At 44.1% G+C, this 13,606-nt stretch overlaps 1 protein-coding gene across 3 annotated transcripts; it reads right to left on the reverse strand.

Moving 5' to 3' along the window:
• Window positions 1-3,710: 3,710 nt before the first annotated feature.
• On the reverse strand, window positions 3,711-8,664 carry LOC124654512 (branched-chain amino acid aminotransferase 2, chloroplastic-like). 3 transcript variants are annotated; one of them, XM_047193512.1, is made up of 9 exons: window positions 8,630-8,664; window positions 6,646-6,820; window positions 6,369-6,545; window positions 6,156-6,287; window positions 5,795-5,893; window positions 5,060-5,176; window positions 4,422-4,517; window positions 3,943-4,055; window positions 3,711-3,831 (listed from the first exon to the last, which is right to left on the reverse strand). In XM_047193512.1, the coding sequence occupies exons 2-9, from the start codon at window positions 6,805-6,807 to the stop codon at window positions 3,711-3,713; spliced, it is 1,017 nt and encodes a 338-aa protein (XP_047049468.1). In that variant the 5' UTR covers window positions 6,808-6,820; window positions 8,630-8,664. The 3 variants fall into 3 exon arrangements, with proteins under 3 accessions (XP_047049468.1, XP_047049470.1, XP_047049471.1); XM_047193514.1 differs by lacking the exon at window positions 8,630-8,664 and adding an exon at window positions 6,967-6,992; XM_047193515.1 differs by lacking the exon at window positions 8,630-8,664 and having other exon boundaries at window positions 5,795-5,890; window positions 6,646-6,798.
• Between the last annotated feature and the right edge of the window lie 4,942 nt (window positions 8,665-13,606).

Consider the following 13,606-nt stretch of genomic DNA (forward strand, 5'->3'; position numbering starts at 1 on the left):
CAAAAGGAGGCAAAAGTTGCAAAATCTACTACTAAAGCTTAACATATTTGAGCTACCAAAGCTACCAGATCTAAACTAACAAATTTATTGGTAGCATGTCACTTCAGAAATTATCGTTGTTATCGTTTACCTACTCGAGGGCGAGTAGGAACTAAGCTTGGGGATGCTTGATACGTCTCAAACGTATCCATAATTTTTGATGTTCCACTTTTAGGCAAGTTTTGGATTCGGGTCTTATTCGAAGAGTTGGAGTCCAAGTCTTGGGGGTTTCCACCTATAAAAAGAGGGGCAAGGGGAGGGGGCCGGCCACTCCAAGCCATGAGTTGGCCGCACCCCCCTCTCTCCCCAAACCCTAGCCTCTCCTCCTCCACCACCAAATCCTAGGTTTGACCATGATTTAAACAAGTTTAAAACATGAATATGAAAATTAAGCATGTATCCTTCGTAGTCACTCCAAAATGAAGCTCTTGAGAGGGTTTTTGAAATTTCCATGTTTGAAACCAAAAACCACATGTACTTCCTTCCCATTTGAAGTGCCTGCTGCATCAGCAGTAAAAGAACTATAAGCTTAAAGGAGAATTAAAATGACCAACATGACAGAGATATAAATAATATAGGCATAGTTTTATGTTTTGTTGTGCCAAGTAAAGTTTCTATGTCAAAGTTGATGTTATATTTGGGATTGCTGCGCAGAAACAGCATTGCTGTCTGTCATGAATCTGGGCCTATTTCTCCAACTAGGAGTCTGCTAACGTCAAGCGTTGGCCTGTGGACTGCTCGAAATCACGAGTTTTGACAATGCCGCTAGAGTCATGAATCAGGGGTCACGGGGCATCGAAATCCTCTGAGGACCCGAATATCGTGGACTATAGCCCACGAAAACAGCCAGAAATGGTCGAAATCACGAGTTTTCCAAAAATTATCCTTGTTATCGTTTACCTGCTCGGGACGAGCAGAACTAAGCTTGGGGATGCTGATACGTCTCCGACGTATCGATAATTTCTTATGTTCCATGCTACATTATTGATGATATCTACATGTTTTATACACATTATATGTCGTATTTACGCATTTTTCGGCACTAACCTATTAACAAGATGCCGAGAAAATGGAAAGCACATTACGCCACTCCCTTCCCCATATATACTTCCTCCGTTAGCGTACGAAATACATTAAAGTCCAGCGCTAGAGTTAAGGAGGGCTATGCAAGAAGATTACTAATTTCTAGTTGCCGTGTTCTGTGGTCGAACCACGCGTCAGGCTCCATGGTGGCCTGGCCTGCTCATCACCTCCTTATGTGATCATGCCTCGCCATCGAGTGCCGTGTTTCGTCACCCATCACGTTTCTATGTTCTGACACGGAACGAATTTCTCTAATAAGAAACACACTTTCTACCAATTTACACAGGCGAAACAAAATGTCTGAAGTGGTAGTGGAACGATCAGGCCATAGGCATAGCGATGGCGCCGCACTTTTGTTTCCAACTAGAGTATGAATCCCAATAGCCTCGCACCCTTTGGTTTGCGAAAAGAAATTGTACTTCTCCTTTCTCTGTCGCTCGGTGCTCTGCAGCACTGTCGCTCCACAAAGCCCTCTCAAGGAAGAAAGGCCATCCTGCTGCAATCACGCGGGTGAGGATTATGCCGCAGATGCCGAACACACAAGAGCTATCACTCCTGACGTTTGACACTGAGCTTTAGTAGGGAATCGAAAGAAGAGAGGGAGGAATGGCCTGCTGACATTTGAAATTTGAACAAGTCGTTTGTATTGAAGAGCCGTGTCCTGAGCGCCAACTCTAAAATTCAACGATGGGCTGTACTTGGTCAATCGCCAATTACCTCAGTGAAGGATCAATCGAGCAATGAGCTTGGGTTAGAGAATGGTCAGCGAGGAAAAGGGACCTCGCGTATATGCATGGCCAATCTCCCATTACCTCACAGTGAAGGATCAATGCCAGTGAAACCTAAGATTGTACCATATGCAGTTGCAATCTGGACACAATGCTTTTCATGCCCTGCCCCAGCATAACCTGGGGGCTGGCCAAAACAGTGAACAGAAACGAAGCAATTGAGTCCTATAAGAATAGAGGTAACTCAGTATCAAGCCTATGTTTTCCAAGGTTCAAATAACTTAGTAAGCATTTCAAGACGACAGTAGGTGCTTGAGGAATGTTGCCCTTACAAAGCAACATCCTCACGACAACAGATTCGAGTAATTCAGATCTTACAATGTTTCATGCACGATACCTTTGACTTTGAGCATTAGTAGGGACAACGGAAAAGTGAGAACAGAGTGTGACCTACTGACCTTTCAGCGTGTCATGACAATTGCTTAATCTCTGTTTATTTGTTTGGATACAAGAGCTATGTCCTGAATCAACTGTGAAATTCACTAGTCCTGAATCAACTGTACTGGGACTGCAATAGTTCCGCAGAATCCAATAAATGAACTTGAGTCAGAATATGAACATTTAACAAGGCAGAAGGAAACTCAAATGCCAACTAATTCGTTGCCTTACAAAGCAACATTCTGCATAAGGATTCAAGAGGAAATAAAGACATTTGATTCATGAAAAAGAAAATATTTTTTTGGATAAGAGTAAAATACCTCCTCTTAGTTGTTAATGATGCCAACTATACTGCATGTTCAGTTCTGCTGCTCCTTGCAAACAAAAGAGCAGAAGGATAATTCCATGATTCATGCCTCCATTTCAGCGACAAGAAAATACCATGTCAAAAATATTCTTGCTTCGGAAATAATCCTCACTGCTTCAGAAATGCTGCACTACTCCTAATAGACTAACTTAGTACCAGGCCTATTTTTTCCAAGGTTCAAATAACTTACTAAGCATTTGTGCAGGTGTAACTCAAATCATTTCAAGACAGAAGGAAGCCTACGTTATTTTTATCCTGTAAAATAGCTCCTCTGTTACGCACCTGATATATCAGGTGCCTCAGGAATGTGGCGCTACAAAGCAATTCAGCAGGTCAAGACAATTACTTCACTTCTGTTTATGTGCTTGGATGCAAGAGCTATGTTCTGAATCAACTGCGAAATTCACTACTGGGACTGCAGAATCCAATAAATGAACTTGGGTCAGAATCAGGTTCAGCTTGTGCAAATGAATAGTTAATCGTAGTGATTAGTGAAGGATTTGCTAAGTATCACTGGTGTCAGCTGACACTATGCAGAAGCTCCGTCCGTGGTCAGAATATGTGAAGGATCAATACCAGTGAAACCATAGCTTGTATGCAATCTCCGCGCAAGACTGTAGTTGGGTAGTATGTTTGTTTGGTGTCGGCACTCATTTTTATTTTTAATTGAACCGCTATCGATACGCAGCAGCACACTCAAGCTGCACTCGTTATACAAGATAGTAAAACAACGCTGTAATCAGCATCACGAACACAAAATACACTGCATCAAACAAAGACTTTATTCCCACTCCTCCAATGTCAACTACATCACAATATATATATTTCAGTTTTGCATCACTTGGTACATCCTTCTAACGCTTATTTTCTGAAAAAAGAGGATAAACACGGTATCTTGTGCTGTGTTCAGCAAATCTGTGACTAATTGATGAGTTACACTGAGCATTTTGCAGTCAAACACTAAACACGAGTTCACTAGCAGTCGAAGAGTTTGATCCATCTATGGTGCACAGCAGTATTCTGGGAACCTGTCTGAGAGAAGATCAGGGTCCCAACTAGTTCAGTTGCACGGTCCAGCCCATCCGGTCCTCTAAAAGACCCATCTGGATGCCCGTCAGGGAGGTGTATAGCTGCTGTGACACGACACCGACTCCATGGTTGCCGTCGTATTCTACCCTGAAAAGCAGAAAAATGCATGAGGTCTGAGATATAGGAGTAGTACGTGGCATATTCATCAGTGCTCAAATAACCGAATTCTGAAGGCCACAAAACTGGACAGTGTTGCACCTTTTCCCCTGATACGTGATGCTCCCCACAGGTGAAACCACAACAGCTGTTCCGGTGCAGAAAACTTCATCAGCAACAAGCAATTCATCTACTGACACGCGGCGTTCCTCCACCTTAAAAGAAGTTGATTGTGTTAGTTAACACCATATCGAATAAGAAGAAGCATATACTACTTTTTATCAACAGTTAATTGTTAGTGGTTTTCATCATCTGATAAATGACCCTATGATGAGCTAACGATAACTCTTCAAGGCTCAGCTGATGGAGCAGAAAGTAGGATCTAGCTAGTTAAAGAACTTAATGAAGTTGAGCCTGCTCCATGGATCCTGCTAGACTGCTAGTGCTGACCATGCCAAAGCATTGCAGTGTTGAAGGTGTGCCCGTCATAATCACGACCAACTACCCTTTACGACAAAAATGTACAGTTCAAGGCCCGATTCCTTGGAAATTGGATGCCATGAAAAGGATGAAAAATCTACCTTATAGCCTTTGCTCTCTGCAACTTCGATAATACTTTTCCTTGTTATACCAGGCAGTATAGTTCCTTCTATTGCTGGAGTAGAAATAGTATTGCCCTGGTGCAAGAGGTCGTGCCACTTGTAAATAATATTTCTGCAGTGTCCTTAACTTTGCGGAAAAAAACTCCTCGAAAAAAATTAGACGTTATACAAGCGCAAAGTCAGGTACAAGTGAATTAGAAAGAGTATTCATCCTCCACAAAAGTAATATTGTGTTAACAACCTTTTTGAGAAACAAGATGAGAAACAAACTAGAAGAGCCTAATTGTGTTAACAGCCTTTTTGAGAGATCGGTTAGGTTCACATCCTAAAGGAATATTCATGCCACTTCCCTCCTCGGAACTCAGAAAATGATAGGTCTGATGGGGATGACAAATGCTGCAATTTCGTGTGCTACTGAACCAAGACCTGCTAGCTTAGCATTGTTATTTGACTTGATTACTTTAGAGAAGAGGGGGCAGGTTGTGTATAACTAGGATATTGACCAAATGGTGCGATCTGTTGGTGGATCATCCTCATAGGTTTTGATTACAAAAACTATTTCTAACTGAAGAAGTGCAGACACTAAAACATATTTACGGAAAAGACAAGGATCATACTTTCACAACAAAAATATTGCTTGCAGAAGCTTCTTCCAGATATTTATTGTGGACGGCGTCCAAATAGAGGACATCAGAATATCCTTTCTCCTTTGCAGTTGTCTGCGCTTTCAACACCTACATGGTGATGACAAGTGTCACAATTAAGTAACCACAGTTTCAGAATCAGAAATAAAACCACGAGGACCCTAGTTATCTTCGAGGTACACTTAAGAAACCATGACAGATTCATTGATTTCAATTTCACGTTAAAATAACCAACATACTTTTCCAATAAGTTATAATGAGAAAGCAAAAATAAATGGGTGAGATGAATAATTAGCACCATATAAAATAGTATTTCACATAAATATCCGACATCTAGCATCATAAACGATAGAAAAAGGGTGTAAATTTTAAGTTCCTTGGATAATTAATTTGAAATAGACTCCAGCGAATCACTAAGAGCAGCTAATATGAAAGGAGCAATGTTATCATGTTGTACGTTTAATCATTTATTTATTTTGTGTTTATATACCTGCTTTGAGAATTTAGTCATTTATTTCAAGGATATTGACCAATTGTTATTATTTATTGTGGTTATACATTTCGTCATTTGCAATCCCGTATAAAGTTTTGAGCATAGGTAAAATAAAAATGCAGCAAGCAAGGTCTAAGAAAATGATGGGCAGCCAAGAAGTTGCAAGATGGATATATGATAACACTAGATTTCAGATATGTTGATGTAAAAGTTACCGAGGCATAGTTTCCAATGGTTTTCACGCCTCCAGTTCCACCAGGGGCGGCACGGTGAAAGTTATCTTCGATAATCAACTTAATAGGAGCTAAACCCTCCTGTAGAATAAAGTTAACAAATGTAATCAACATCTAGGGTAGCCTTAATTTGAAAGAGAAAACTATTCTAGATACTACATCACCGATGATGAGCTTGTACTAATGCAAACGTACTTGTGGCACAATTACCAGTCATGTATACTTATCTTACTGAGAAGGCAAGAACGCTACTTGTGATGATTTTGCACAGGCCTGAGTTTTCTATTTTAAAAGGAATGCCTAAGTAATATTGTAGAGCAAAAGATAAAGGCTCAGTTCAAACCTTGAAATAATTCCCAACAGGGGAGACATAAATGACAAATGTGAACTCAGGAGCAGGTGCAACACCAAGAATAGCCCCGCTTCCGATCAGCAGCGGCCTAATATACAGGGAACCTTTACCAGTAGGAGGCACCTAGTAAACAAAGAACATGACGTAAGAAAGAAGTTGGGAACCCATGAACACAACAAGGATTAGTGGATAGAAAGTGCTCACCCATCTTTTATTTGCCAAAACGGTCTGTTTCACGGCATCCATGAATTGCTCAACAGTTGGTGCAGGCATGCACATCCTATCCGCGCCAATTACCATCCTTCTCGCATTCTCATCTGGACGGAATAACAGGATGGAACCGTCGGTTTTCCTATATGCTTTCAGGCCCTCAAACAATCCCTGCATGCCAAAATTTAGCCATTGTTTAAGCGCACCCGATATATAATTTAGAGGTTATCATTGCTACAAGCAGTCCACACGTACACACTCGCAGACGTACCTGTCCATAGTTTAAGACTCCAGCAGAAGGACTTAGCGCTATAGGTCCAAACGGCAGCATTTCCCCTTTGGAGAAGTTCCCATCCGGCCCACATTTCGCCATGTACATAAAGTCTGTGTCAACTAGGGTAAAGCCAAGGTTTTCCCAGTCCAAGTCGGCCATCTCAGGTGTTTCCCTGGAAAGAACCATTGCCATCAGAACAAAGTTCAGAGTCATGACTGGCAATAAAAGTTGGATAATCTGAAGAATTTAGTCGATTACAATCGCGCGCGGTGACATATACAGTTATTTTTTTTTAGCTCACGGTTTATATTTGCGTACATGTGTTTAGCCGCTAGAGAAGCTTGGCATCCGTTTGTGGCATGGGCCTCGTGATGAAGAGTCGGGGTAGAGGCATCTGCGGCAACAGGAAAGGAGGACTGTTCATTAGTAGCAGATCCCAGTGGCGTGACAGTGATAAAGCATAAGAGTTCATCACTCATCAGACGATCAGAATTCAGAAAGAACCGCTCTCTAATATTCTGTAAAACGCCTCCGACGCATCGCTACGTTGGAAGGAAGCAGCTACGTACCTGAAGCGACAGGGGGGACGGAGGCGGCGGCGGCGGCGACGGTGACAGCGAGGTCCGCGGCGGCGGAGCGGCGCGGATCGCCGCAGCAGGGGGAGGCGACGCCGAGGTCCATTTCCGCGAGGGGAGAGTGCCGCGCGTGAAGAAGACCGAAATGGTGTAGGCAACCGGCCGAGCAGCGAGGCGAGCGCGGCGGCGGCGGCGGCGGTAGGGCTGTCCGAAAATAGGAGGATCCCTGCTGCGGGCGGACTGTCAGCTTAAATTGGTCACGTTTCACGAGGTGTGACGGGCCCCACAGCAGCAGCAGACATTCACCAAATTTTTGGGTGAATACGAAAGGAATACGAACTCGTGGGCCTCCAATTAGACGCGCGTGTTCTCTCCATACCGGCGGCTCGATCCATGGGCCGGCCTGAACACGGTACAAGAAGAGGATCTCCACTCGGGTTCCTAAAAAAATTCTTAAACATTTTTGTACGCGCTGGACATTTAACGGTCCTAGTCGAGCGCCTCAAAAGTCCTTTCCGCTGGCGCGGTCTAATATGTTGTCTGACGTTTCGAGATTGTTCCCCCTACATAGAGGACGGTTCGGGCGCCAGACAGAGCGAGAAAACGAGTCGTGACTGGCAGGTCCAACGCGTCAGTGACACATTGAAATTTAATTAGTCTCCCGGCACAGCACCCGCCCATCCCGCCACTTTCCGTCATGAGCCACACATTTCTCTACCCCTGTCAAAAAATTTCACCCTCTCTCGCCAATTCATTTCTCCCTCCCGCGGCCGATACTCTCTCCCTCCCGCCGCCGCTACTCTCTCCCAGCCACGGCGCCGACAGTCCCAAAAAAACTGGCCAAGAAATCGACCACCAAGGCACCGGGCAAGGAGGCAGCGAAGAAGGGGCCAGCGGCGAAGGTGAAGCCGGAGGAGTGGACCGAAGAACGATGGTAGGAAGACTACATGCAGCGCAAGTTGTCGACGGCGGAGCGGAGGGAGCAATGGGTGGTACAGCAAGCAAGGAAGACAGCGACGTCGCTTCCGCAGAAGAAGGTCGTGCTGGCCGTGTGTGCCACTGCGACCGTCGTGAACCCATGGAGTTGTTTGACGAGCGCTCCGGGAGTGGCATCCCCGTCGACACCCGGTTTCTTCAGCGAGGTCGCAACGGTGACGCCCGGATTACTGACATTGCGCTTGTCGCCGCGGTATGAGGATGCTATGGCGCACAGTGGCTTTAACCCGAACGCCGTGTTCTGCCCGACATACAACGTGCAGCAGCGCCAGCAAGGCCACTGTGCGGACGACGTTGCCTTCACTAGCCGCAGGGGTCCGCTCCAATTCGAGGGCTCTGGTGCTCCGTTAGGGGAGGAGGAGGCAACGCACGAGGAGGAGGACGTGGAGAATAGGGAGGAGGATAGCGACGAAGAAGACGAGGAGGAGGATGCCTTGAAGGATGAAGAGGATCTCGTCGAGGTTGACGTGGCCGACGTGAGGAAGAACAACAAGAAGAAGGCGGCCTCAGGCTCACGAGGCCCCAAGTGAAAGGTTCTGGAAGATCAGTGCCTCTACGACTCATGGGCGACAGTGAGCCTCGACTCGGTCATCGGCGCCAACCAAAAGTATGGGAAGTACTAGGCGAGATTTAGGCAGAGTTCAACGAGGGAAGTTCCTCGACAAGGATTACCGCACGATACCAATGAAGATGATCCAAAAGGCAACGTCGACGCGCTGGGCCATCATTTAGGTGTCGGTGAACATGTTCCATGGATTCCGTTCCGAGCTCGGGAACAGAGGGGATATCGACGCAAACGCCGGCGGTTTGGTACGCCTCTTTCTACCACCAGTTCAGCGCCTCTTTCAACCACGATCTGATAGTCCATTGCATTTTCTTTGATTAGTTCGACCGCGCCATGAGGTTGTAGCGGAAGAATTCAGAAGGGTTTAGACCTTTCGTGTTGCCGCATTGCTACCGGAAAAATTATTGAAAGATCGAGATGTCGCCTAGAGGGGGGGGGGGTGAATAGGCAATTACAAACTCTTGCGGATTTGTCTTGTAAGAATGCGGAATTAAACTAATGTTTAGTTTACAAGCACAAACCCTAAATATGCTAAGCTCAACTAAGTGTAACAATAGCAACTAGAGCTAAGCAAGATAGGCACAAGACATATGTAGCACAAGTGATAGCAAGATATATGAACTTCAAGCACGATGGCTATCACAAGGAAAGAGAGCTCGGGTATAGAAATAACCGAGGCACGCGGAGACGAGGATGTATTCCCGTGTTCCCTTGCTTTGCAACAAGGTACGTCACGTTTGGAGGAGTGGAGGTCCCACGAAGGATTCCCCGCGCCACGAAGGCTCACCCTATTCTCCGAACCACACCCACGAAGGATAATGGCCCTTTCCTTATGGTTAGCTTTTCCTCCGCTCCGGAGATGGCAAGCTCCACAACCACTTCACAAGCTCCACGAAGGAGAAGCCCGGCCCCTTCACAATCTTCACGAAGAGATCACCGGGACACCAACCAAGCCAACTAGGAGGTCACCCTCCAAGAGTAACAAGCTCACGGTCTCTCACTCGAACAAATCGTGGTGGAGAGCTCAACACTATGCAATGATGCAAAGCAAGAACACCGGAGGTGTTCAAGTCCTTCACACTCAAATCCCACCAAAGCAACGAATGCTAGGATGAGATTGGAGAGGAAGAACAAGGGGGAAAGTCAACCAAAGACTCCAAGATCTAGATCCCAAGAGATTCCCTCACTTAGAGAAGAAATGGTTTGGTGGAAGTGTAGATCTAGATCTCCTCTCTCAAATCCTCAAATATGAGCAAGAATGGTTGGAGGAATCAAGGGGGAGAGCAAGTTCTTCAAATAGCAACAATGGAGGTGAGAGAATAGGAAGAACTCTCTTGCTCTAGGTGGAAGAAGAGCTATTTATAGCAAAGGGGGCAAAATAACCGTTGGGGGAAAAAAGCACAGAAAAATGCACATGAAAACGGCCCGGCCTGGCCGAAACGGCCGGCCAACCGGACTCGGAGCCGACCAGGCCGGTCACCAGTCCCGACCGGACCGAGCCACAGGCCGGACGGGGCGGGAGCAGGCCCAGCGAGGGCGGCGTGTAGCGCAGGGCGCCCGTGGCGCGCCGAGCGGCGGGCCGCGCGAGAGAGGCGGAGACGGCCCGGCCCGGCCAGGAGGCCGGCTCGGCCGGGCGGAGAGCCGAGCGGGCCGGCGGGCGCCGGGAGCTGGGCCGGGTGAGGCGGCAAGCCGGTCGGCAGACCGGGTGGGCCGGCGTGCGGCCCGGCTGACCGGTCGCCAACCGGGTGGGTCGGTGTCTGGCCCGGCAGGCCGGGCGCCCAACCGGCAGCCTCCCCCATTTTTCCTTTTTCTTTTCTTTTTCTTCTTTTACTCTTTCTTTAATAACTTTTGCTCCCGAACCCCGATTCGAATGAAACCAGTTTTGTTTGGAAGATAACAACAAATGCTATCCTATGGAAAGTGAAAACACAAGAATCTATAGGAGGGGATTTTATCATGAATATAAAAGGTAAACCTTATATCATGAATAACCGGTAAAATCACCCAACCTCGAAAACGCAATAGAAGATGCATGCGGATTCCGTTTTCGATGAACTTGGGCTTGTTGTAAAGCTAGCAACAAGCTCAAGAACCTCACACAGAGAAACACCAAGAAGCAATACGGATATGCAAAGTATGCAAAGGATTGAGCTCCCTAAGACGATTTGATCAAGTTACCCAACCGAAAGCCCCTCTTAATAGTGCGGCTATCTATCCTATAATCCGGTCTCCCATCAACCACCTTGAGACCGGTAAAAGGAAAACCTATCAAGTTCATACCTGTGCCTTGCGCATCCCGCTTGATCTTGATGATAACCCTTCAAGCTCTACACAAGCCGGAATGCCTTACTTGATCATCGTTGCTTCGTGAAGACTCGCAAATGCTCCCCCATACACCATGATGGGAAAGCTCCATTGATGCACATCTTCATATGTCCAATGTCACCAAATGGATGGCAAGCTTCAAGCATGTGATCCACTTGAGATGCTCATCTTGAACTTGCACGACTCAACATTGTATCTTCTAACCGATGATCTTGATGCCAATACACAAGGTATATCTTTATCTTCATGGCATCCATACTTGAATCCAACATATGGAGTACAAGTAGTACCTATGGAATATTCCTTCATATAAACTCAATGAAAACATTAGTCCATAGGGGTTGTCATTAATTACCAAAACCACACATAGGGGCAATGTACCCTTACAATCTCCCCCATTTTGGTAATTGATGACAACCACAATAAGAGGGTTTATATAATGAATATTAGTGACAAGTACGCAACCTATCCGAGAATAAGTTGTATACAAGAAGTTGTATTTGATATGGTCAAGTAACACAAAGCTACTAGGCCATATCAAAACCGGCTCTACTCACACAACTACAACTAATGCAAGGGATGTGAGTAGAACCAATATATATAGAGCAAACTCCCCCACAATGTATGCACGTGTGATGAACATGAATTCATTGCATACATTGTCAAGATTAACCTTTGGGACAATTTCCACTATATATATACAACCATGCAAGACATATAAATATGGAATGCATGAGAGGCAAAACACTTAAGCACAAACCAAACTTAAGTATAAAACCATTCCCTTAAACCCTCTAAACTTCTCCCCATTGGCATCGATTGTCAAAATGGGTGAAAAATTTAGAAAGCCAATATAATGTGAGTTCCTCCCCAAGGTGTGCACTTCTCATAATTTGAGTGGAATCAAATGCACATATCCAATGATGAATACTTGAAGGAAGTCAAACTATATTGAGGAACAAAGATTGCACAAGGATAACATGATGAAGGAAGCTTTAACAAATAAAGCAAGCAATCAAAGATCCAATTGGACGAACAAAGATATCATGATAAGAGAGATATAGTGCTCTAAATAAAAATAAGGAAGCTCCCCAAGGTTCGTGCATAATTTATAATGTTTGCATTTGAATACAATATGCATAAACATGGAATCCTCACTCCCTATATATCATTTAGAACGCAACTAGGATAAAGAGAATATCCTTATCAAGAACAACTTTAGTCCAACAATTATGAGATATGAGTGCAAGAAGGAAAACAAATAAACCAAGCACTCATAAATCTCCTTTACCAACACCACTAAGAAACAAAGGATAAAAGATGGTTGGCAAAGAACAAAGATATCAAGGTGATGGATTAACGCTCTTATGTATATAAGTTTCTAAAGTGGACAAAATGACCCATAAAGAAACATGCACACACAAGAGGTTAACAAAATAAATAGGACTAGATATCCAAAATGAAGTCATAAAATATACCAAAGGATGTTTACTTAAAAGCATATATAGCCTATGGCTCCACTTTTCACTTATGGTATATAAATGAACTTCAACCAAATACAATCTCAAAAACATCACAACTAACAATAAGGGAAGTAAGGCTAGTTGGAATGTTTTGAGAAAGGCAACAAGTATCTCAAATACGGATTTATTTCCCAAATTCATCAATATTGCACACAAGAGCTCTTTGAGGAATTGATATGCAATAAATTGCTAGAGGGCATATTTGTGATAGGTGAGTCATAAAATATGATATATATATATATAACCTATCATATGCATCTTCTCAAATTACTCAAATGTTCAATAAGAGGTTTTATTTTAAAAGGGTTTTTCAAGAACCGCAATATTTTCGAAATAAATAATTTCATGCCAAGATACAACCTACAAGAGGTTGGATGCTATATGAGAATGCATGAATAAGATACTTGTTACCGAGATAGCAATGGCTTGATGTAGTAGATAAGAGTTCATCGATCATCCTAACTTGACTCCAATTCTCATATGGTGACAACACCTTCCTTATAGATGAGACGAGCCTCCATTGCATCTCCAATGTACCTAAAACATCATTCAAGTACATCTTGGTCCCCAAACTCATTGGGTCCAAAATGGTTAGACTAACCACAATATATAGGACACACTCCATAAAAACATGTGCATATTTAAATGAAATTTGCATTTCATGCACATCTTACCCATTTAGGATTTGATGGAGTATATCCTACATAATGGATCAAAAGAAAGCAAGCATGCTACAAGTATAAACAAATTACATATAAGCATGCACCAAAACTTTTAAAGATCCAAGAAAGATATACTTTGGACAAAACACCAAAAGAATTAAATAAGGCATAGAGGTGTCACAAACAAATTTGTTGTCCAAATTATATCTAAGAAGCAAATCAAAAAGATTTGTTCAACAAAGTTCAACAAATGAACTAAGAAGAAACCATTGAGCATAAAGGATGAAATAAAGCAAGCATGCTCAAAGATTT

This window comes from Lolium rigidum, chromosome 5, assembly GCF_022539505.1.
Source record: "Lolium rigidum isolate FL_2022 chromosome 5, APGP_CSIRO_Lrig_0.1, whole genome shotgun sequence".
NCBI classification, from domain to species: Eukaryota; Viridiplantae; Streptophyta; class Magnoliopsida; order Poales; family Poaceae; genus Lolium; species Lolium rigidum.

Excerpts from the sequence above, each read along its gene's own strand:
- LOC124654512 (XM_047193514.1), bottom strand. Across the intron at positions 6,288-6,368 it reads TTTTGGCAAATAAAAGATGG|GTGCCTCCTACTGGTAAAGG; the intron begins GTGAGCACTTTC and ends TTTGTTTACTAG. Across the intron at positions 5,894-6,155 it reads CTGTTGGGAATTATTTCAAG|GAGGGTTTAGCTCCTATTAA; the intron begins GTTTGAACTGAG and ends TTTATTCTACAG.